The sequence below is a fragment of the Rhinopithecus bieti genome, unplaced genomic scaffold, assembly GCF_001698545.2.
Source record: "Rhinopithecus bieti isolate Rb0 unplaced genomic scaffold, ASM169854v2 scaffold_7580, whole genome shotgun sequence".
In the NCBI taxonomy this organism is placed as follows: domain Eukaryota; kingdom Metazoa; phylum Chordata; class Mammalia; order Primates; family Cercopithecidae; genus Rhinopithecus; species Rhinopithecus bieti.
In genome coordinates, this window is record NW_016805470.1 from 1,196,535 (window position 1) to 1,216,636 (window position 20,102).

At 51.1% G+C, this 20,102-nt stretch overlaps 2 protein-coding genes across 5 annotated transcripts; both read left to right on the forward strand.

Annotated features, from left to right (window-relative positions):
- Window positions 1–13,547: 13,547 nt before the first annotated feature.
- CUNH20orf141 (chromosome unknown C20orf141 homolog) lies at window positions 13,548–14,399 on the forward strand. Of its 2 annotated transcripts, XM_017872563.1 has the most exons (3): window positions 13,548–13,587; window positions 13,722–14,014; window positions 14,108–14,399. In XM_017872563.1, the coding sequence occupies exons 2-3, from the start codon at window positions 13,755–13,757 to the stop codon at window positions 14,343–14,345; spliced, it is 498 nt and encodes a 165-aa protein (XP_017728052.1). In that variant the 5' UTR covers window positions 13,548–13,587; window positions 13,722–13,754; the 3' UTR covers window positions 14,346–14,399. The 2 variants fall into 2 exon arrangements, with proteins under 2 accessions (XP_017728052.1, XP_017728051.1); XM_017872562.1 differs by having other exon boundaries at window positions 13,581–14,014.
- Window positions 14,400–14,700: 301 nt separating this feature from the next.
- On the forward strand, window positions 14,701–18,852 carry TMEM239 (transmembrane protein 239). 3 transcript variants are annotated; one of them, XM_017872560.1, is made up of 3 exons: window positions 14,704–14,977; window positions 15,119–15,614; window positions 16,035–16,626. In XM_017872560.1, exons 1-2 carry the CDS (start codon window positions 14,911–14,913, stop codon window positions 15,586–15,588), a joined length of 537 nt encoding a protein of 178 aa, XP_017728049.1. In that variant the 5' UTR covers window positions 14,704–14,910; the 3' UTR covers window positions 15,589–15,614; window positions 16,035–16,626. The 3 variants fall into 3 exon arrangements, with proteins under 3 accessions (XP_017728048.1, XP_017728049.1, XP_017728050.1); XM_017872559.1 differs by having other exon boundaries at window positions 14,701–14,991; window positions 15,082–18,852; XM_017872561.1 differs by lacking the exon at window positions 16,035–16,626 and having other exon boundaries at window positions 14,881–14,991; window positions 15,119–15,601.
- Window positions 18,853–20,102: the final 1,250 nt, after the last annotated feature.

The window sequence follows — 20,102 nt, forward strand, 5'->3', positions numbered from 1 at the left end:
GTGCTCCGAGCCCCCCGCCCCTTCCTGCCCCCCGCCCCTCCGCAGCCTCCTGCCCGCCCACAGCCCGCTGCCCGCCTCGGACCTCCGAGAGGAGGAGAGGGCCGGGAGGAGCGAGCGAGGCTGACCTCCAAGGGGCCGCCCCAGGTCTCGGGACCGCCGACTCTGCCCTTCCTTTCGGCCGTCTGGGGCTAACCAGCCTCACTGGCGTGCTGCGCCTTTACAGTCTACAAAGCCACACTGAAGAAACCAAACATCACCTGGTGGCCATCAAGCCGACTAATAGGAGGCAAAGCCCCTTATCTGAGGAATTCAGCATGACACTTCCCTATTGTCTAAAGCCACATCTGGTACCAAGCTTCCTTCCCAAGAATTTATAAGTAACTAGAATTTCTGTACATTTCCGTAATGCATGCACGTTAAGACCCATTGTGCAACGTTTGCTGACATCAAGGCACCAAAATATCGACAAATGTAACCATTTACCATGACCTAGGTGACTAATGTGGTCCAAATTACCCTACAGTTCCCCACAGGGAGCTCAGTCCTCTCTTGCTGAAGCGCCCACTGCGCTCTGCTGCAGCGTCCTTTCCATTTAATAAAACTTTCCTTTTCAGACCTATACTGTTGTTGATAAGTTATTTTACCACCCGGGAGCCAACCACTCCCCGGTTCCGGAGCTCTGACACCTCGCCTGGCATCTTGGTGGCCCACACAGGGACTTCACTGGGATTTCCCTCCTCCTTTTTCTCTCTGCTTCCTTCCACGGTCTGATTCTTTACTCTTTGGGGAACTGACGGTCCCCGTGGACGCAGCTCTTCGGTGGGATCCTGAAGCCCTAGAGAAGGGATATCTGGCTGTCCTTGCCCTTAGGGGTGAGGGACTGGCTAGGGCTCTTTTCTGTTTTCGGACTGCCAGTGAATCAGCTTGAGTTCTCAGCTTGGTGATTGACAGTTTCTGGCCAAGGGCCATCCCCCAGTGTTACCCCAAGGCCAAGACAAAAGAGCTATTGCTCCATAATACTTATTGCTCCATAACACTCCATAAGCCTTGTCCTGGAAGCGGTTGATCTCAATTCTACGCAGGGATGCCTCAGGGATCTTGTAGTTCCTTGTCTAAACCCAACATGGGTTCAATTAATTCAGTTCCATCCAACTCGTCCTTGGATTGCCTCCTTAAAAATAGTCCCATTGGTCTCATTTTGACCCACAAACTCTTAAAAATAAGCATATAAGGCTGAGCACAATGGCTTATGCCTGTAACCCCAGCACTTTGGGAGGCCAAGGCAGGCAGATCACCTGAGGTCTGGAGTTCAAGACCAGCCTGACCAACATGGCAAAACCCCGACTCTACTAAAAATACAAAAATTGGCTGGGCACAGTGACTCACACCTGTAATCCTAGCAAATTGGGAGGCCAAGGCGAGTGGATCACCTGAGGTCAGGAGTTCGAGATCAGCCTGGCCAACATGGCAAAACCCTGTCTCTACTAAAAATACAAAAAAAAAAAAGAAAAAAAATTAGCCGGCCGTGGTGGCGGGCACTTATGATCTCAGTTACTCGGGAGGCTGAGGCAGGAGAATCGCTTGAACCTGGGGATGGAGGTTGCAGTGCAGCCAAGATGGTGCCACTTCACTCCAGTTTGGGCAAAAAAGCGAAACAACGTCTAAAAAAAAAAAAAATACAAAAGTTAGCTGGGTGTGGTGATGAGTGCCTGTAATTCCAGCTACTCCGGAGGCTGAAGCAGGAGAATCACTTGACCCAGGAGGTGGAGGTTGCAGTGAGCCAAGATGGCGCCACTGCACTCCAGCCTGGGCAACAAAGCAAGATTCTGTCTCAAAAAATAAAAATAAAAAATAAATAAGATTTTAAAAAGCAAATACTTTGTTTGTAATATTGCTTGGGTTCAATACAAGCTCCCTAATCAATCAATTTGGCCAATTAATGAAACTTTGGATTGCAATGTTATTTTACAACTTAACTGATTTTTTGCCAGAACCTTGGAAAAGATTCAGAAGTCCCATATGTTCAGGTCTTTTTTGCTTTATCCCCAAACCCAAACCCAAAATTACATAAAAATTGTCGTGTATGCTTCCAAGGAACTTCCTCCCTCCCCGATTCTGATGTCTTAGATGATCCTTCCTTTTGCCTATTATACCCTCCTCAACCTGCTCACTCTTCACCTACACCCTCTCCATCTGCTCCATTCCCTAGTCAATCTCCCACCCACATACCCAAATACTTTCTCCCCTTCACATACTCTCAGGGGAGTCACACATGCTACCAGCACAGAGTCCTCAGAGAAATCCCCAAAATAGTTTGCCTCTCGCTGAGATGGCTAATGAAGATTTGGGAACAAGCCGAGTTCGTGTCCCTTTTCTGATCATGTCTGATCTTTTGCAAATTCAATCCAAGTTGGTTCATTTAGTCAGGATCCCTCTAAGTTCATTCAAGAATTTCGGACTTTAACTGTCACCTTTGATTTAACCTGGCAAGATATATTTGTGGTATTAACTACCTGATGTTCCCCCCTCCAAAAAAAAAAAAAATCTCACATGTGGTCTTTAGCATGGGCAGATGAAACTCATGCTCCCAATCCTAATAACAGAGCTGGGAAGAAGCTATCCCCAACACGGAACCTATTGGCAATATCAGGCTGCCAGTGCTAGCCCAAACAGAGGTAGGGGCAGACAGGATCCTATGGTAACTTCTCCATTGAAAGGAATGAAAAAAAAATGTAATAAAACCTGTTAAGTTTTCTAAATTATAAGAAACAATAGCTGGGCATGGTGGCTCACACCTGTAATCCCAGCACTTTGGGAGGCTGAGGTGGGTGGGTCACCTCAGGTCAGAAGTTTGAGACCAGCCTAGCCAATATGGAGAAACCCTGCCTCTACTAAAAATATGAAATTAGCCAGGCGTGATGGTGCATGCTTGTAATCCCAGTTACTCCGGAGGCTGAGGCAGGAGAATCATTTGAACCTGGGAGGTGGAAGTTGCGGTGAGTTGAGATTGCGCCACTGCACTCCAGCCTGGGCAACAAGAGCGAAATTCCGTCTCAAATAAAATAAAATAAAAAGAAATAATAATTTTGTATGTATGGAACTACCTGAAAGCCCTGCCCTTTTCCAAGCTAGACTGGTGGAGGCCATGCATAAATACACAAATTGAAACCCTGGGGCCAGATGTGGTGGCTCACACCTGTAATCCTAGTACCTTGGGAGACCAAGGTGAGGCAGGCTGATCACCTGAGGTCAGGAGTTGGAGACCAGCCTGGCCAACATGGTGAGACCCGGTCTCTACTAAAAACACAAAAATTTGTGGGCACAGAGGTGCATGCCTGTAATTCCTGCCTTTTAACACTTATATCTTCCAGTTTATAATGATTCCACCTACAGATGATTATGCAATCCTAATACCAGCCTGCAACAGCAACTTCCATTTTCATGGGTCTTCTTGCTGGAATCTGGCCTTCCCTCCACGAACAAGTTTTTCATGACCCTTCATTCCCTTCATGACAGAAAGCAGGAAAGGGAAAATGGAACTAATCGTTTCAACACCCCTTTTCAGCAGGAAGTAGCCAGACAGACTGGACACCCCTCTTCACTGTGCCATTTTCCCTTTCTTGGGATCCTAACAGACAAGTAGACATGAGCATGGAGAAATACAAAGGGTCAAAGATTTGCCCAAAATATTTATCAGCGGGAAAATGAGGAGAGCTAGGATCACCTGGTGGTCATCAAGCAGACCATTAGGAGGCAAAGCCCCTTATCTGAGGAACTCAGAATATCATTTACTATGACTTACATAACTAATGTGGTCAAAATTACCCTTCAGTTCCCTGCAAGTGAATTCAGGCCTCTCTTGCTGAAGCGCCCTGCTGTGCTCTGCTGTGGAGTTCTTTCCATCTAATAAAACTTTTCAAACCTATATTGCTATTGGTAAATTCTTTTACCACCTGGGAGCCAACCACTCCTAGCTGTCGCTGCCGGGGCTCTGACACCCCGCCTGGCACACACCATTTCACTTAGCCCCTTGAGGCCCTCAGCCTGCAGCAGGCATCTACTTTGTACCATGCGCTACCTCAGGAGTTTTACACGTGGCCTCTCAATCAAACTTCATTTTACAAACTGGTAAACTGAGGCTCAGAGAGGCTATTGACTTGGGCGAGGTAGCAAAGCTGAGAACTTTGGGAAGGAAACTACAACCCGAGAGGAAAAGCTATCCAGAGCCAGAGGCCCCCTGGCAGGGCGGGTGGGACAGAAGAGGGAAAAGAGTGAAGGGAAAATGAGGCGGCGGGCGGGGCTGGGGGGCGACCCGGCGCCTGGGGAGAGGGCTGGTCCCGGAATCCTCCTGAAAGACAACCCAAGGGGCCCAAAAAGAGGCGGCGTGAGGGCGCTTCCCACCACCATCACCAACCCCGGCCCCGCCCCTCCTCTCCTTTCCTTTCCCTCCCCTACTCCTTCGCTCACTCACCCGGCTGCCACGTCCCGTCCCGGGGTTACATAACCCGGAGAGAGAAGCCGGAGCGATAGCCCGCGGGCTGGGGCTGGGGTGGAGAAGCCAAGGCTTCATGCGCGCCCTGACCTCCCCTCCAGCTCCTCGCCCCCAACCCGCATTCTCCTCGGGGAGCCGGCAGCCCTGGGGCTGCCCAGATCCGGAGATGCCCTTTCCGTCCTCCCTCCAAGACCCCCTTTGGATCCTCCATTCCTGGTCATCTCCCCAGAAGGAAGGAAATGCGTCCAGTGGTGTGCCTTTGGCCAGCGCTTGGCCTTTGCAAAGGGCCCTCCAGGGAGATGCTCCCATCCCCAGGAGAAGTGAGAAGCGATGCCCAGAAGTGGCCGGCAATCATCTGGCGTAAGCGGGGCCCTGCGCAAATGCTTTTGCGGGGCCACTATCTGTATAAATGGTAAGAATCACCCAAAATCAGCTTGTCGGCACCATTCTGGCGGCCCACGCTCACACGAACCCCAGAAAGAAATAGCGCACCGCAGTCTGGGACTGGGGCCCACCACCGGCAGGGACTACCTCATAGGCACCGGTCCTGGAGCTCCTCAAGGCATCTGGGCTGCCCCACTCACACAGGGTGAAGAGCTAGAGGACTCCCGAAAGGGAGTGACCCCACAGGGCCCACGAACAACTGGGTCCCGCCTCGGGGCGCCCTGCCTCGACAGCGCTGCCGCATCCCAGGCACTGGATGGGAGGACAAAGAGACATTCCAGGGAAGCGCTGCACACCTGGGACTCCCTGGGGCAGATGGGCAGCGCGGATGCTTCCCGAAGGTGGGAGGCCGCAGTCAGAACAGGTCCCGTGGGCTGCTAAGCCTTCCGCCAAAGACCAAACTGGCCACCTCCAGGTCTCTGGTCCCCACACCCATCCATGTTTCTCAGGAAAGAAGGAGGGGGCACAAGAAACAGAACATCTCAGCCTCCTGAAGCCCCCACCCCCTCCAAGCCCTTCCCCACACAGTAGGCAAATTGTGTCAAGTTCCTCCAGGCTTAAGTCCCCAATGGGTTCACCTGCAAGGTCTTCATGACCAAGTTCTTCCTGCCCACGTCTTTCCCATTCCATCTGCCTCCCTATTCCCTGGCTCCCATCCCTTCAGTCACTCTGGCATTCTAGCTGCTCCTCCCACGCACCAGCCCACCTAGCCTCCTGGCCTTTTCACTTGTGCATGAAGTTTGTCTTCTCAGTCAGATTTCCTTTCAACATCACCTGCTCCCAAAGGCTTTCCCTGACTACCCTGACTAAAACAAACTCTTTCACTTTACACACTCTATCCTCCCACCCGTTTAAATTATTATCTTAAAGGCACTCAATACTGAGATGATCTTGCTACACTTACGTGTCGGCTGTTCAGGTTTCCCCGCCCCCAGCAGGAGGTAAGTACCCCGCCAGAAGAACTTTGTACCCAAATGTCCACAGCTGCACCTCAGAGCCTAGAACAGCCACCTGGTCCCTAGTCAGCTCTCATAAAGTGTGTGTATAACATATTCAAGGTTAGAGGGGACAAAGCAAGGCTGAAAGGACCTCCCTAACAGTGCCAGGTTTTGCAGGAGAGGACATGGCAGGCCATGAACTGAAAGACCAGTTCCCAAAGTGACTAGGGTGGAGCGGCTGGCACCCTCTCACCAATCTTTTAGGGGCCAGGTCTGCAGGATGCAGACCTTTTTTCTTTTTTCTTTTTTTTTTTTTGAGACGGAGTCTCTCTCTGTCTCCCAGGCTGGGGTGCAGTGGTGGGATCTCAGCTCACTGCAAGTTCCACCTCCTGGGTTCACTCCACTCTCTTGCCTCAGCCTCCCGAGTAGCTGGAACTGCAGGCACCCGCCACCATGCCCGGCTAATTTTTTGTATTTTTAGTAGAGACAGAGTTTCACCGTGTTAGCCAGGATGGTCACGGTTTCCTGACCTCGTGATCCGCCCACCTCGGCCTCCCAAAGTGCTGGGATTACAGACGTGAGCCACCATGTGTGGCTAGGATGTTCCACCCCTTATGTCTCCTGCACCCACCCCCCATTCCCCTTCCCACCACTCTGCACTCCCTGCCCCTCTGCCCTATTGCAACCCTTAGGACCCCTTGGTTCCCTGCTGTGTCTCCTGAGCCCCGCAGCACCTTCTCACACTCTTCTCCACTCCCAGCCCTGCTGCCACCCCTGGCCCTTGCCACTGGCTACCTGGGACTGCAAAGGTACAAGCATCAGGATCTGGAGGTGATAGCTCCTGGGGCGGAGGGGTAGGTTTGAACCCAGGTACCTGTATAGCCAGATCTCATCTACCAGGAGCCAGGTAGATCTTTCGTGGTCTCACTAGGTGCTACTGAAAAGGACTGGATGGTGGCACCTGCCTAAAAGAGATTTTAATATAAGGGGTGGGCTAGGAATCTCCTGCCAGCTCCCTGGTGTGGTTAGGTGGTTGGAGGGGGAGAGGATAGGTGACTCTGGTGACACACAGGCTTCGTTTCACGTCCCACTTCTGACGTGTATTTTGTTTGGCTATCCTTGGGCAGTAGTTTCACTTCCCTGAGACTTAGTTTCCTCATCTGTAAAATGGGAACCGTATCCTTCTCCCAGGGTTGCTGTGATGATAAAGTGAGATAATATGGGGCCTTAGGGGGCTCCTAGATTAATCAGATGAATTAAAGGTGGGGAAAACAGCATAACACAGCCCTATTACTCCTACATACTTAGATGGAATAAAACAGTATCAAGGAAAAGAAAGGAAACTGTGTGTCCAGCAGTACAACTAAAAGTAGTAGAATCTACTGCCTGCCTGTGCCTCTAATCTCCTGTGCCTGGATGCTAAAGCAGAACTCACTCCCTGTGATGTAGGTGAGCATTGGTGGAGCCTCACATGGGACCAGGATGCACAGGGTAGCATCTCCCCACGCACCCATTCTCCCCTAATAACTGTCCTCCCTAGCTTTCTCTCCTACGTACATCAAGGTCTTTGAGAGCCTTGCTTCAGAAAGTGTGGTTAAAGACCAGAAGACCAGCAGCAGTGGCATCCCCTGGGAACTTGTTAGAAATGCAGAACAGGCCGGGTGCGGTGGCTCATGCCTGTAATCCAAGCACTTTGGGAGGCCGAGGCTGAGCAGATCACCTGAGGTCAGGAGTTCGAGACCAGCCTGGCCAACACGGTGAAACCCTGTCTCTGCTACAAATACAAAACTTGGCTGGGCGTGGTGGTGCATGCCTGTAATCCCAGCTACTTGGGAGGCTGAGGCAGGAGAATCGCTTGAACCCAAGAAGTGGAGGTTGCAGTGAGCTGGGATGGCTCCACTGCACTCCAGCCTAGGTGAAAGAGCGAGACTCTGTCTCAAAACAAAACAAAACAAAACAAAAGCACCTCTGCCCCAGACCTGTTGAATCAGAATCTGCATTTTGTTTGTTTGTTTGTTTTGAGACAGAGTCTCGCTCTGTCTCCCAGGCTAGAGTGCAGTGGCCCGATCTCGGTTCACTGCAACTGCCACCTCCCGGGTTCAAGCAATTCTACTGCCTCAGTCTCCTGAGTAGCTAGGACTGTAGGCATCTGCCACCACACCCAGCTAATTTTTGTATTTTTAGTAGAGACGGGGTTTCACCATATTGGCCAGGCTGGTCTCGAACTCCTGACCTTGTGATCCTCCCACCTTGGTCTCAGAATGTGCATTTTAACAAGACCTCCAGAGGATTCAACCCCAGGAGATACATACGCGTGTTAAAGGCTGAGAAGCACTACGTGGTAGTTTAGAGCACCTCCACATGAAATGCAGGAGATTCACAACATTCTGAGTTTTATCCCTGGTATTTGATGCTGTCACTGGTAATTTTATCTTAAGCCACAAGAGTATATCCACATAACGTTTCATTTATCCTGGGAAGGAATATTCCTGATCTCCACAGCATGACTGTTGATTTGTTCTTTGTAACTAAGTCATTTTTATCAAAATGCTACAAAATATAGTTTTGGTTTTGTTTTTTTAGAGACACTGTTCTGCTCTGTTGCCTATGTTGGGGAAAACAGCCCCATACCACCTAGCGGTTACCCCGAGTCCGGCGGAGACAAAGGAGTTAGAAAGAGGCAGAATAAGCGTTTAAAAGGCGGGTCCATGGACCGGAGGGACCGGAGCATCGGAGCATCGGAGGCTTGCTCAGGGCCCAGAGCTCTCAGGCTCCGCCCAATTTATTGGTTTACAAGCTCTTTGTTCTTAGGGCAGATGGGAGGAGGAGGAAGCGATGAGGAAAAGGATTAATCAGTGAAGGAGAACTGCCGGTTTCTATGAATTTCCTTGAGCAAAGGCGAGTGTCTAAACTACTTCAGATCTTTAACTGGCCGGGTGCAGTGGCTCACGCCTGTAATCCCAGCACTTTGGGAGGCCAAGGCGGACGGATGACGAAGTCAGGAGATCGAGACCATCCTAACACGGTGAAACCCCGTCTCTACTAAAAATACAAAAAATTAGCCAGGCATGGTGGCGGGCGCCTGTAGTCCCAGCTACCCGGGAAGCTGAGGCAAGAGAATGGCGTGAACCCGGGAGGCGGAGCTTGCAGTGAGCCGAGATCGTGCCACTGCAATCCAGCCTGGGCAATAGAGAAAGACTCCGTCTCAGAAAAAAAAAACAAACAAACAAACAAAAAAACACTTTAACTTATCAGGACTTAAATAGGTGGGAGTGGGTTTCAGGAGGAGCCAAGATGTTTGAGTATACTCCACTGCTTCAAGGGAGTGTTATCTGCCTGAGCAACCTGTGGAATGCCGCTGAGTGGTTATGCTCTCGGGCATAAAGACATGAAGGCAATAGGGAGACGTTTCTCCTCAGAGGCCGCCCATGACTTCCCATGGGTGTCTTACATAGGCAAGACTAACTCAGCTGGCACCCCAGAAACTCTCTTTCCCACAGCCTAAGCTGGAGTGCAGTGGTGTGATCACAGCTCACTGCAGCCTTGAATTCCTGGGTTCAAGCGATCCTCCCACCTCAGCCTCCCAAGTATCTGGGCCATATGACCACGCTCAGCTAATTTCCACGTTTTTTTTTTTTTTTTTTTTTTTTTTTTTTTTTTGAGACGAAGTCTCACTGTGTTGCCAGGCTGGAGTGCTGTGGTGTGATCTAGGCTCACTGCAACCTCTGCCTCCTGGGTTCAAGCGATTCTCCTGCCTCAGCCTCCCAAGTAGCTGGGATTACAGGCGCGTGCCACCACACCCGGCTAATTTTTTAGTAGAGACTGGGTTTCACTGTGTTAAAATTTCATCAGCTACTTGAGTGGCTGAGGCACATGAAATTTTTAGTAGAGACGAGGTTTCACTGCGTTAGCCAGAATGGTCTCAATCTCCTGACTTCCTGATCTGCCCGCCTTGGGCGTCCCAAAGTGCTGGGATTACAGGTGTGAGTCACTGCTCCCAGCCATATTTTTTTTTTTTTTCCAGAGACAAGATTTCGCTGTATCATCCAGGCTACAACATAGTTTTTATTTTTATTTCAATTGCTTTAGGGGTACAAGCGGTTTTTGGTTACAAGGGAGAATTGTACAGTGGTGAAGTCTGAAATTTTAGAGCACCCATCACCCGAGTAGTGTACATTGTATGCAACATGTAGTTTTTTATCTGTCAACCCCCACTTACCCTCCTCCTTCTGAGTCTTCAATGTCTATTATACCATTCTGTATGCCTTTGCAAACCCACAGCTTAGCTTCCATTTATAAGTGAAAACATATGGTATTTGGCTTTCCATTCCTTAGTTACTTCACTTAGAATAATGACCTCTAGTTCCATCCAAAAGACATTATTTCACTCTTTTTTATGGCTGAGTAGTATTCCACACACACACACACCACATTCCCTCTATTTACTCATCAGTTGATGGGCACTTAGATAGGTTCCATATCTTTGTAAGTGTGAACTGTGCTGCAATAAACTGTGTATTCAGGTGTCTTTTTGATATAATAACTTATTTTCTTTTCGGTAGATATCCAGTAGTGAGACTGCTGAATTGAATGTAGATCTATGTTTAGTTATCTGAGAAATCTTCATACAGTTTTCCATAGACGTCCAGGCTACAATATAGTTTTAAAGGTAAATCACATTTAGGCTTGTAATGGAAGACTCTGCTCTATGCCTTTCCCAAGCCAAGCACTTTTAGTTCTTTTTGTTATTTCTCCTATATTTATCTCTATGCTTAGATTTCTTGCTATTTCCTTTTTTCTTTTTTCTTTTCTTTTCTTCTTCTTTTTTTTTTTAAAGACAATTTCTTGTTCTGTTGTCCAGGCTGGAGTGCAGTGGTAAGATCTCAGCTCACTACAACCTCTGCCTCCCAGGCTCAAGTGACCCTTGTGCTTCGGCCACTCAAGTAACTGGGATTACAGGTGCCTGCCACCATACCCAGTTAATTTTTGTATTTTTAGTAGAGATGGAGTTTCACCATGTTGGCCAGGCTGGTCTTGATCTCCTGGCCTTAAGTGATCTGCCTGCCTCAGCCTCCCAAAGTTCTGGGATTACAGATGTGAGCCACTGTGCATTTCTTGATTTTTCTATATGTAGTTATCTGTGGATTTCTGCTATGAAAAAGAGTTTTTCTACAACCCTTCCCTCAATACGCACATCCAGATACACAAACATACACTCCCTCATTCCGTCTTCGTAAACACCAGTATTGGTGTTTAGAAGTGTGATACCATTCTTGCTTCAGATCCAATGTATGTGATTTTTTATATGATGGAAGCTCTTAGGAGTGTCTTTTTATCCCTGCTAATGTGAATTTCATTATATGCCTTGGTGTTAGCTAGTCCTTTTTCACTTACTGGGCTGTGAATTGGTGGAAACTTATGGTCTAGAGAATCATGTCCTTCAATTCTGAAGAGTCTCTTCATTTTTAAAAATCTTCCCCTTCTGGTCAGGCAGGGTGGCTCATACCTGTAATCCCAGCACTTTGGGAGGCCAAGGCAGGTGGATCATCTGAGGTCAGGAGTTTGAGATCAGCCTGGCCGACATGGTGAAACCCTGTCTCTACTAAAAATACAAAAATTAGCCGGGTGTGGTGGCGGGTGCCTGTAATCCCAGTTATTTGGGAGGCCGAAGCAGGAGAATCGCTTAAACCCGGGAGGCGGAGGTTACAGTCAGCTGAGATGGTGCCATTGCACTCCAGCCTGGGTGACAAGAGCGAAACTCTGTCTCAAAAAAAAAAAAAGTTTTCCTCCTGAGAGCACTCCCTCAATAAACCATGTGTACAAGTATCTCCATCTCAGATTCTATTTTTAGAAATTATGACCCATTGATATAGTCTGAATATTCGTCCAAATCTCATGTTGAAATCTCAAATCCCAATGTTGGAGGTGGGGCCTGATGGGAGGTGTTTGGGTCACGGGGGTGGATACCTCATGGCTTGGTGCTGTCCTCAAAATAGTGAGTGAATTCTCTCAAGATCTGGTTGTTTAAGTGTGTGGCAATTCCCCCAACCACCACTCTCTCCCTTGCTCCTACTCACCCTTTGCCTTCTGCCATGATTGGAAGTTTCCTGAAGCCTCCCCAGAAGCAGATGCTGGTACCCTGCTTCCTGTACAGCCTGCAAAACTGCAAGCCAATTAAGCCTCTTTTCTTATAAAGTACCCAGTCTCAGGTATTTCTTCATAGCAACGCAAGAATGGCCTAATACACTCACCATCTGGCACAGTGCCTGGCCCATAAGAAGCACCTAAATAAATGATTGTTGAATAAAAAATAAACTCTGAGAAAATCACAGACAGAACCCTCCTATACATGCATGGAGAGCACCTGGTGCATAGTAAATCTTTAAGGAGCTTTAGTCTCTCCAATCCCCCCATGCCCTGCAATATGGAGTAGCCTCATCTTGGTGGACGCATCAGGACATGCTCCCCAGGTCTGTATGTCCAGGAATGCAATTGTGTGGATGCATCCAGGGTTGATCAGGCTCAGGGAATTGGCAATCTTAGACCTTAATGCTCCTTTACAAACACAATTGGAACTTAATGCAAAAAAAAAAAAATTCTGGGATCTTCTGTTATACCCTATCCCATTATGGACAAATCTACTCCTAAAGTCCAGTGCTGGATAAGCAAGAACAGCCAGAGCAAGGGCAATCAGTGCATGGTCGCTAGGGCTGGTGACACTGGTCTCTGGGCAAGGCCTGCTGGAGGTGGATATGCAGCCTGATTCTTGTTCTGTCTCCTCCTCTCCTAGGGGCTGTATAGCCACTGTCTCCCCTTTTGCCACTCCTACCAGTTTTCCTTCAAAGTGTGATATGCAGGCAAAGATTAAGTTCTTTTAATTATGACACATTTCCACTCTTGCCTCTCAAGTCACTAAACTGAGATGCGCTGGACCCCCATGGCTACCACCCATTTACAGATTATCAGTGTAATATGATATACTGATAATCCAGGTGACTAACCCCTTCATTATATATTCATTTTCCATTCATATAACTCCCTTCTCAGTTATAAGTTCATATAACTCCATTCTCAGAGTGTAACCTTAACCTCTAATATGGGGGTTACTAGGTCATAGTCCTCTTAAATTCATATCCTCTACCTCATTACTGGAACCCCAGTATGCATAATACCTCCTATAAACTGTAGTGCTTAGAACACCTGAATAGCCCCCTCCTCTCCCACCCCCATTTAGCAGGTTATGTGACAGCCCAGCCCCAGACGCCTCAGGCAGTCTCCTGGCAGAGCCCATCTCTGCAATCTGGAACTGCGGGCCTAAAAAATCCCCCAGAAGGACCCACAGGGAAGATAGCTGGGGACAGAGATATTGAATGACTTGCCCCTGGACATGCAGCTCTGCAAACTCACAGGAAGAAGAAAGCAGACCTCGCTCCCTTGGACAGATGCCCAAATAGTAATGGAGTTAGAATGCCTTCCTGACAACTCAGATCCCCAAGGGAGGGCCCTAGGGCAGAGAATTAGCAAAGGCAAGAGGATGAGTCTTAGTTCTCAGAAATCCCTGACTTCCCAGCTAAGCCCCACCTAGGCCGCCAGCTGCTTATGAGGCTAGAGCAGCAGCAGGAGCAGCCCCCTCCCTACCCCATGGCCCCACCTGGCAACAAGTCACAATGCCCCAGGTGCCCAGTCCCAGAATGCTGACCAAAGTGGGAGGAGGTGAAGAGGGTTTGGTGGGTGGGTGTGGGGGAGGGGGAGACTCTGCAGGAGCCTAAGTCCCCACTCTGAGCTTACCCTTGTATCTGCCAGGGCCTTACCCCTTCCCCAACTCCCATTCCTGTAATCTTTTTCAGCACTAGTTCTTCCTGTCACCTCCACCTCCCTCCATGACCCGGCTCTGCTTACCCAGACCCGAAGCCCTTGAGGATCCGATCCCAGTTCCTCCTGGGGGCCTGGGTGCTGGGGAGGGGTCAGGTACTCCAGTGCATCCACGTGTGTCCTCCTGGGGCCCTAACTGGGCCCAGCTCCTGGATAGTGTCCTAGGGCTGGGGGCACTAGGGCTGACAATCCGGGCAGTCTTTTCCACAACTGGCCCAGCCCTGCTGCTGCTTCTGGTCAGCTTCCTCGCCTTCGACCTACTCCATAGGTAAGCAGGCAACAGCCTGGCAGGTGGGCATTGTAGGCAAGCAGGCCAGTGGACAACTTCCCTAAGCCCAGCCACCACCCTCTCTCTCCACAGGCCCGCAGGTCGCACTCTGCCACAGCAGAAACTTCTCACCAGGGGCCAGAGTCAGGGGGCCGGTGAGGGTCCAGGACAGCAGGAGGCTCTACTCCTGCAAATGGGGAGAGTCTCAGGACAACTTAGCCTCCAGGACGCGCTGCTGCTGCTGCTCATGGGGCTGGGCCCGCTCCTGAGAGCCTGCGGCATGCCCTTGACCCTGCTTGGCCTGGCTTTCTGCCTCCATCCTTGGGCCTGAGAGCCCCTCCCCACAACTCAGTGTCCTTCAAATATACAATGGCCACCCTGCTTCCTCAGGCCCCCTTTTCTCCTTCCTGGCTGGGCAGGTGGGACAATACCCCTTTTTTGCCAGCCTGAACCTCACAGGACCTCCAGTCCCATAATATAGGTATTAGATACCTGGGTCTGAGTCTTGGGGCCAAGAGAAGGCAGGATACAAGCCAGGGAGCCTGGGGAAGAATGTGGCAGCCATCTCAGAGCCTGTGGGTTGGGGGCAGTCACTCTGGCCTCCTCTGTGGCTCTAGAGAATGAAGGTCCAGACAGAAAGACTTGCAAGAGAGCAGGGTGGAAAGGGGTGGGTATCAGCCAGCAGGGAAAGCAGGGAAGGGACAGGGATCCTGGGAGGGCTTCCCATGAGAAAGCAGAGAAACTACATCTGCGGGGCTCTGAGGCTCCCCTGCCAGCCTGGAGGGTCTGTGCAGAGGGACTCGGGTGGGCCTCACACCCTGCAGTGACTCCTCTCTTGGCTGGACTCCACCCCAGCCCGGGTCACAAAGGAGCTCCTCTGGGAAGGGTGGGGGTAGATGAGAGTGGGGACTTGGATTTGCCTGCCAGGCCGTCCTGGGTGCTGCAGGAAGCAACATGACTTAGGTAACTGCCCAGAGGTAAGTCCCGGACCCCAACTCTGTTGCCCCACCCCACCCACACTGGTGCCCTCCTGACCCCTATACCCCCTCTCTGCCCCCTGCCCCGAGGTCCCAGGCATCTCCAAGACCCTGGCCCTCTCCCCAGGTGCACCAGCCGTGATGCAGCAGCTGCGAGTGGAGACAGATACCATCGGGGCTGGCGAGGGGCCACAGCAGGCAGTGCCCTGGTCAGCCTGGGTCACAAGGCACGGCTGGGTGCGCTGGTGGGTGAGCCACATGCCCCCGAGCTGGATCCAGTGGTGGAGCACCTCGAACTGGCGGCAACCGCTGCAGCGCCTGCTGTGGGGTCTGGAGGGGATACTCTACCTGCTGCTGGCACTGATGCTGTGCCATGCACTCTTCATCACAGGATCCTACCTGCTGAGCTCCTTGTGGCCCGTCGTGGCCGCCGTGTGGCGCCACCTGCTACCGGCTCTCCTGCTGCTGGTGCTCAGTGCCCTGCCTGCCCTCCTCTTCACAGCCTCCTTCCTGCTGCTCTTCTCCACACTGCTAAGCCTCGTGGGCCTCCTAACCTCCATGACTCACCCAGGCTACACTCAGGATTTGGATCAATAGAAGGGCAACCCCATCCCACTGCCTGTGTCTGTTGAGCCCTGGCCTAGGGCCTGAGACCCTGTGGGGAGAGGGAGGGCAATGGGATAAGGGCCCCCTGCCTTGGCAGGCCCCAGACCCCCAGTCCCGAACAGGTAGACTGGCCTGACCCCGGACTCCTTAAGTCAATGCTGCAGGTTCCTGGTGTGAGGGGCCGGGGCCTTTGAGAAGAGGGGGCAGGACAGATGGCTTAGCCATTGGCGGAAATTGCTTAGCCAGGGGCAGAGCTTGACCAAGCCACTGACAGCGCCCATATGGATGTGATGATACCTGTGGGGCCCTCTTGGCAACTGACGGCATCTTTTTCTCACAGCCACTCAGGTGTCTCAGCTTCAGACTCAATGAGAACTTCTACCTGGGCACCTCTGGCCTTGCCATTCCTCCCAGCAATCCCCTCTTTCCATTTCCAGGAGAACCACAGACTCTAGAGAGGGTCCCAGTGACAAAAATCTATCAGGGAGAAGGCTGGCCAGAAGCCCCAGGAGACCTCAACTCCCTCGTTCTCCAAACCTTGCAGCCCAGGCATCCTCCTCCCTAGACTTCCTACTTCCTGCCTCAGTCCGCATCCCCAAGTCTGAGAAATGGGCCAACTGGGGTCAGACAATACCTACTCACTCTCCAAGAATCCCAAGGTCTGTTATGGAAAAATGATCAAGAAGTCTCATTTCACCCACTTACACAATGTGTGGCCTTGGCCAATTAATTCATTTGAGTCTCGATGTTAGGTGGGCCACTTCTGTCATGGGGTTGTTATGAGTCAAAGACAGTATCTATTTGTGAAGCATTTTGTAAAAATCAAAAACCTGTAAGATGTTGTTTTTAGCTCTAAGAACATTCGGTAGGCTCAAAAGATCTTTTGACCCCAAAGACTGTTGAAGGAACAGGAAGCTTCTCTGGGCTTTCAGATCAACTCTCTGTCCTGGATAGAATTTTGGCCCTAAAATGGTAAACAAGAGGTTGGTTAAGTGTGGACAAGATATAAAAGGTCATGTGCCATGAAATCTCAAAATGCACAGATGCTGAACTATTTTGATTATGAAATGCTTGGGCCTGGGGCTGGGTGCCAGGAGATGCTTGCACAGCTGTGTAAGTGGGGAAAGCACAGCCTCAGGGTTTCCAAAACTGACCCAGCAAGCCGCTCAGGCACCAGAAGGGCTTTGGAAAGAGCAATCCTTTGATGCCCTGAATGCTGGCCATTCGTTCACTTGCTGGCCCTTCCAACAAAACATTGAGTTATTACCAAGTAAGGTACATGATAGACAACTTTATCCACACCTGACCCCCACCCAATCCCTGGCCATCCCCAGCTCCTGCCCAGTTCTGATCCCTGCTTTATATATAACCCTAAAATCCTAGCTCTTGAAACCCCAGACCCAAGGTCCCCTTCTCTTGCCCCATAAATATTCAGGGCCTTGGGGTTAGCCCCTAGAACCCTAGTTCATTTTTGCCTTAGAGTTTTGCAACCCTCCATGCCACTGATTAGATGCCTTCAGCATCAGTGCCAAAACCCAAGCTCCAGTCCTTCCTTTCTGTTTCTTTGTATTTCTCCTTGCATTATGGCCTGGTAGCGAGAGCAAGGTAGGACATGGGGCTGACATAGTCTCATGGTTAGATGGGTTTTGGTGTATGAACTGAGGCTGGGCTTGAATACTAGCACTCTCACTTACTAGCTCCATGCCCTTAGTGGAAATTGCTAAACCTTCCTCAACTTCACTTTCCTCATGGATAAAACTAAGGCAAGAACTCCTGTCTTAGGGCTCTGGCATGTGAGTGAAGGACCTGGGACCGCTCCTAGCACCACAAATTATAGCTATGCTGTGACCATCCCATTTTAGAGATGAGAAGTCAGGCCCAGGATAGCCATTTGCCAGTGGCAAGGCCAGGCCATCTGAGTCCTACCAGGCTACTCGAGAAGGTGAAGGGGGCAAAGGAAACACAAACAACCTGACTAACTGAAGACCCCATGGCTTCTCAAGAGCTCCTATCAGAGCTAAAGCCCAGGCCTAGGGAGGTTATGAGTCAAACCAATCTAGATGTCTGGCGGGCTGAGGATTCAGGATCCCGTGTGGTGAGGGCAGAGACCAGGTTACCTGGCCTAGATCCATCATTGACTTGGCCATGCATTGCTAGCCAGTGACATGGCTCTGGAGCCTTGGGTCCATTCCAATGAAGGGGGAGAGGAGTTTTGGGCCCTGACCAGATGCACTGGTGGATGGGATGTGGGCAGCAGCAAGGAGAAGACCTTCTTCCTTTCCTCACAGAATATACACCTTTTACCCTTCTGCCCAGCTGGTATGGGGTAAGGAGGTGCAGCCAGACTGGAGAGCAGATGGGCAATACTCATCACATTAGATCAGCATATACCCTAGGACCCAGAACCCCAGAATGAATTTTCGCAGAGGTCCATAAGGGCCTTACTCCTCAAAATGTAGTCCCAGAATCAGCAACATAGGCATCACCTGGAAGCTGGTTAGAACTATAGTCTCAGGCCCTGCTCCAGACAGGCTGAATCAGAGCCTGCATTTTTTTTTTTTTTTTGAGACAGAGTCTTGCTCTGTTGTCCAGGCTGGAGTGCAATGGTGCAATCTCGGATCACTGCACTCCACCTCCCAGGTTCAAGTGATTCTCCTGCGTCAGCCTCCCAAATAGCTAGGATTACAGGCGCCTGCCACCAAGTCCGACTAATTTTTGTATTTTTAGTAGAGACGGGGTTTCACCATGTTGGTACCAGACTGGTCTTGAATCCCTGATCTCAGGTCATCCACCTGCCTCAGCCTCCCAAAGTGCTGGGATTACAGGCATGAGCCACCGTGCCTGGCCAAAAGCCTGCACTTTAACAAGATTCCCAGGTGATATATTGCACCCTGTTTGAGAAGCAAAGCATAAGGGGGGTACTATGAGAATGCCTATTGCACTGTTACTAGTGGGAGCAGTGTAGTTAAAGGGAAGGGTAAAACAACGCAGATGGGCCCAAGGGGCAACAGTTAGAAGGGGCAGAAGGTACATGAACTAATCTTAAAATCTTAGCATTGAAAAATAAATGGAATGAGAATACAATTCCTTTTACACAAATGTAAAAGGTAAGTCAGCAAAACAAGACACTTTTTGGCAAGAACACACAAAACGGAAGATAAACAGAAGAATGGACAACTCTAAGGGCAGACAAGTGGGAGGAGGGTATAGAGGTAACAGGCAATAAAGCTAGAGAGCTTGCAGAGGTGAAACGTGATACCATCAACACAATTTCTGAAATTCCTTTAAAAGTAGAAAAAGTCGTCCATTTAGCGTTAAAAGGCTTAAAAATGCAAGTCTGGGGAGAATGGGCATGGTGAAATGATGGAGTTCTAAGTCATTCGGTTTGGGCCAAGAAGGGCGAGCCTTCCTATCCGCCTGTTTGTGACCTGGGCTGCTGCGTGGATGTCTTTGCCCTCCCCCACCGCACACGGTAGGCCGCTCTCATGGGACTGGACTTTGAGCCTAGGATCCAGCAACAACTTCGGCCTGGCCGGAAAAATAAGGTCAAGGAGAGCATAAGGAACCGGAGCGGAGGCGGCGTCAGCGAGAGGGGCCTTGCGTCTAAGGAGAGAAGGGATCTACAGCGGTGCACACACGTGCTGGGGAATACTGGGGGTGGGGGATGGGCAATAGGGCTTCCCTCCGCCCCTAGGAACAAGGAAGGCGGTGTCAGGGGGCGCAAGCTGCTGAGGGGTAACCCTTCAAGAGATGGAGCGCCAGTGGCCACTCAGGGAAGGAGAGGGGTCCTGGAAAGGAGGAAGCCGTGCGACATCCAGGAACCTCCAAGGGCCAGCTGCGGGAGACAGCAAGGGGGGCGCTCTCCTTCAGACTCGTGAGTGCAGAGAAAGCTGGAGGCTGGGAGAGGCTGAGTGAGGCTGGGGGTGGGGGGAGGGGCAGCCGGCCCCAGGGAAGGAAGGAGGAGACGTGGTCCTCAGGGAGGGGGAGGACGCCTGTGCAGCGCGCGCTAGACCAACGCCCGGGGGCAGGGACAAGGTCATTGAGACCGTGGTCACAGACGCTTCGGGAGGGAAGGGGCCACGTCGGGCGGGATGCTTTGAGGCGACAGGAGCGCCTGGTCAGACAGCAGCTACTCGGAGGCAGGGGAAGGCGTGGTGGGGGATCCCCTGCGGTGGGGACCCTGTGAGGACATCGGAGGCCGGCCGCGGGTTGCGGAGCGCCGAGGGCACTGCTCTCCCCCAGGCCCAAGCCCGCGGACAGGGGCGAGGGCGACAGCGGGAGGGCGTCGATGACCTTTAGGTAGAGAGGGACAGACCAGGGTCTGAGGCTGGGAGGGAAATCCCAAGCTTGGCCCGGTTGGGAGGTCGTGGACATCCACACCGGGAATGTGCTGGCGGCCCTGAAGCATCGAAGTCCCCGGACTCGCCGAACAGACTGGGGACCGACGGCGCGCAAGGAGAGCCCTCCGGCTCTGGCAGCGAAGGGGCGGGCTTGGCGGGGTGGGA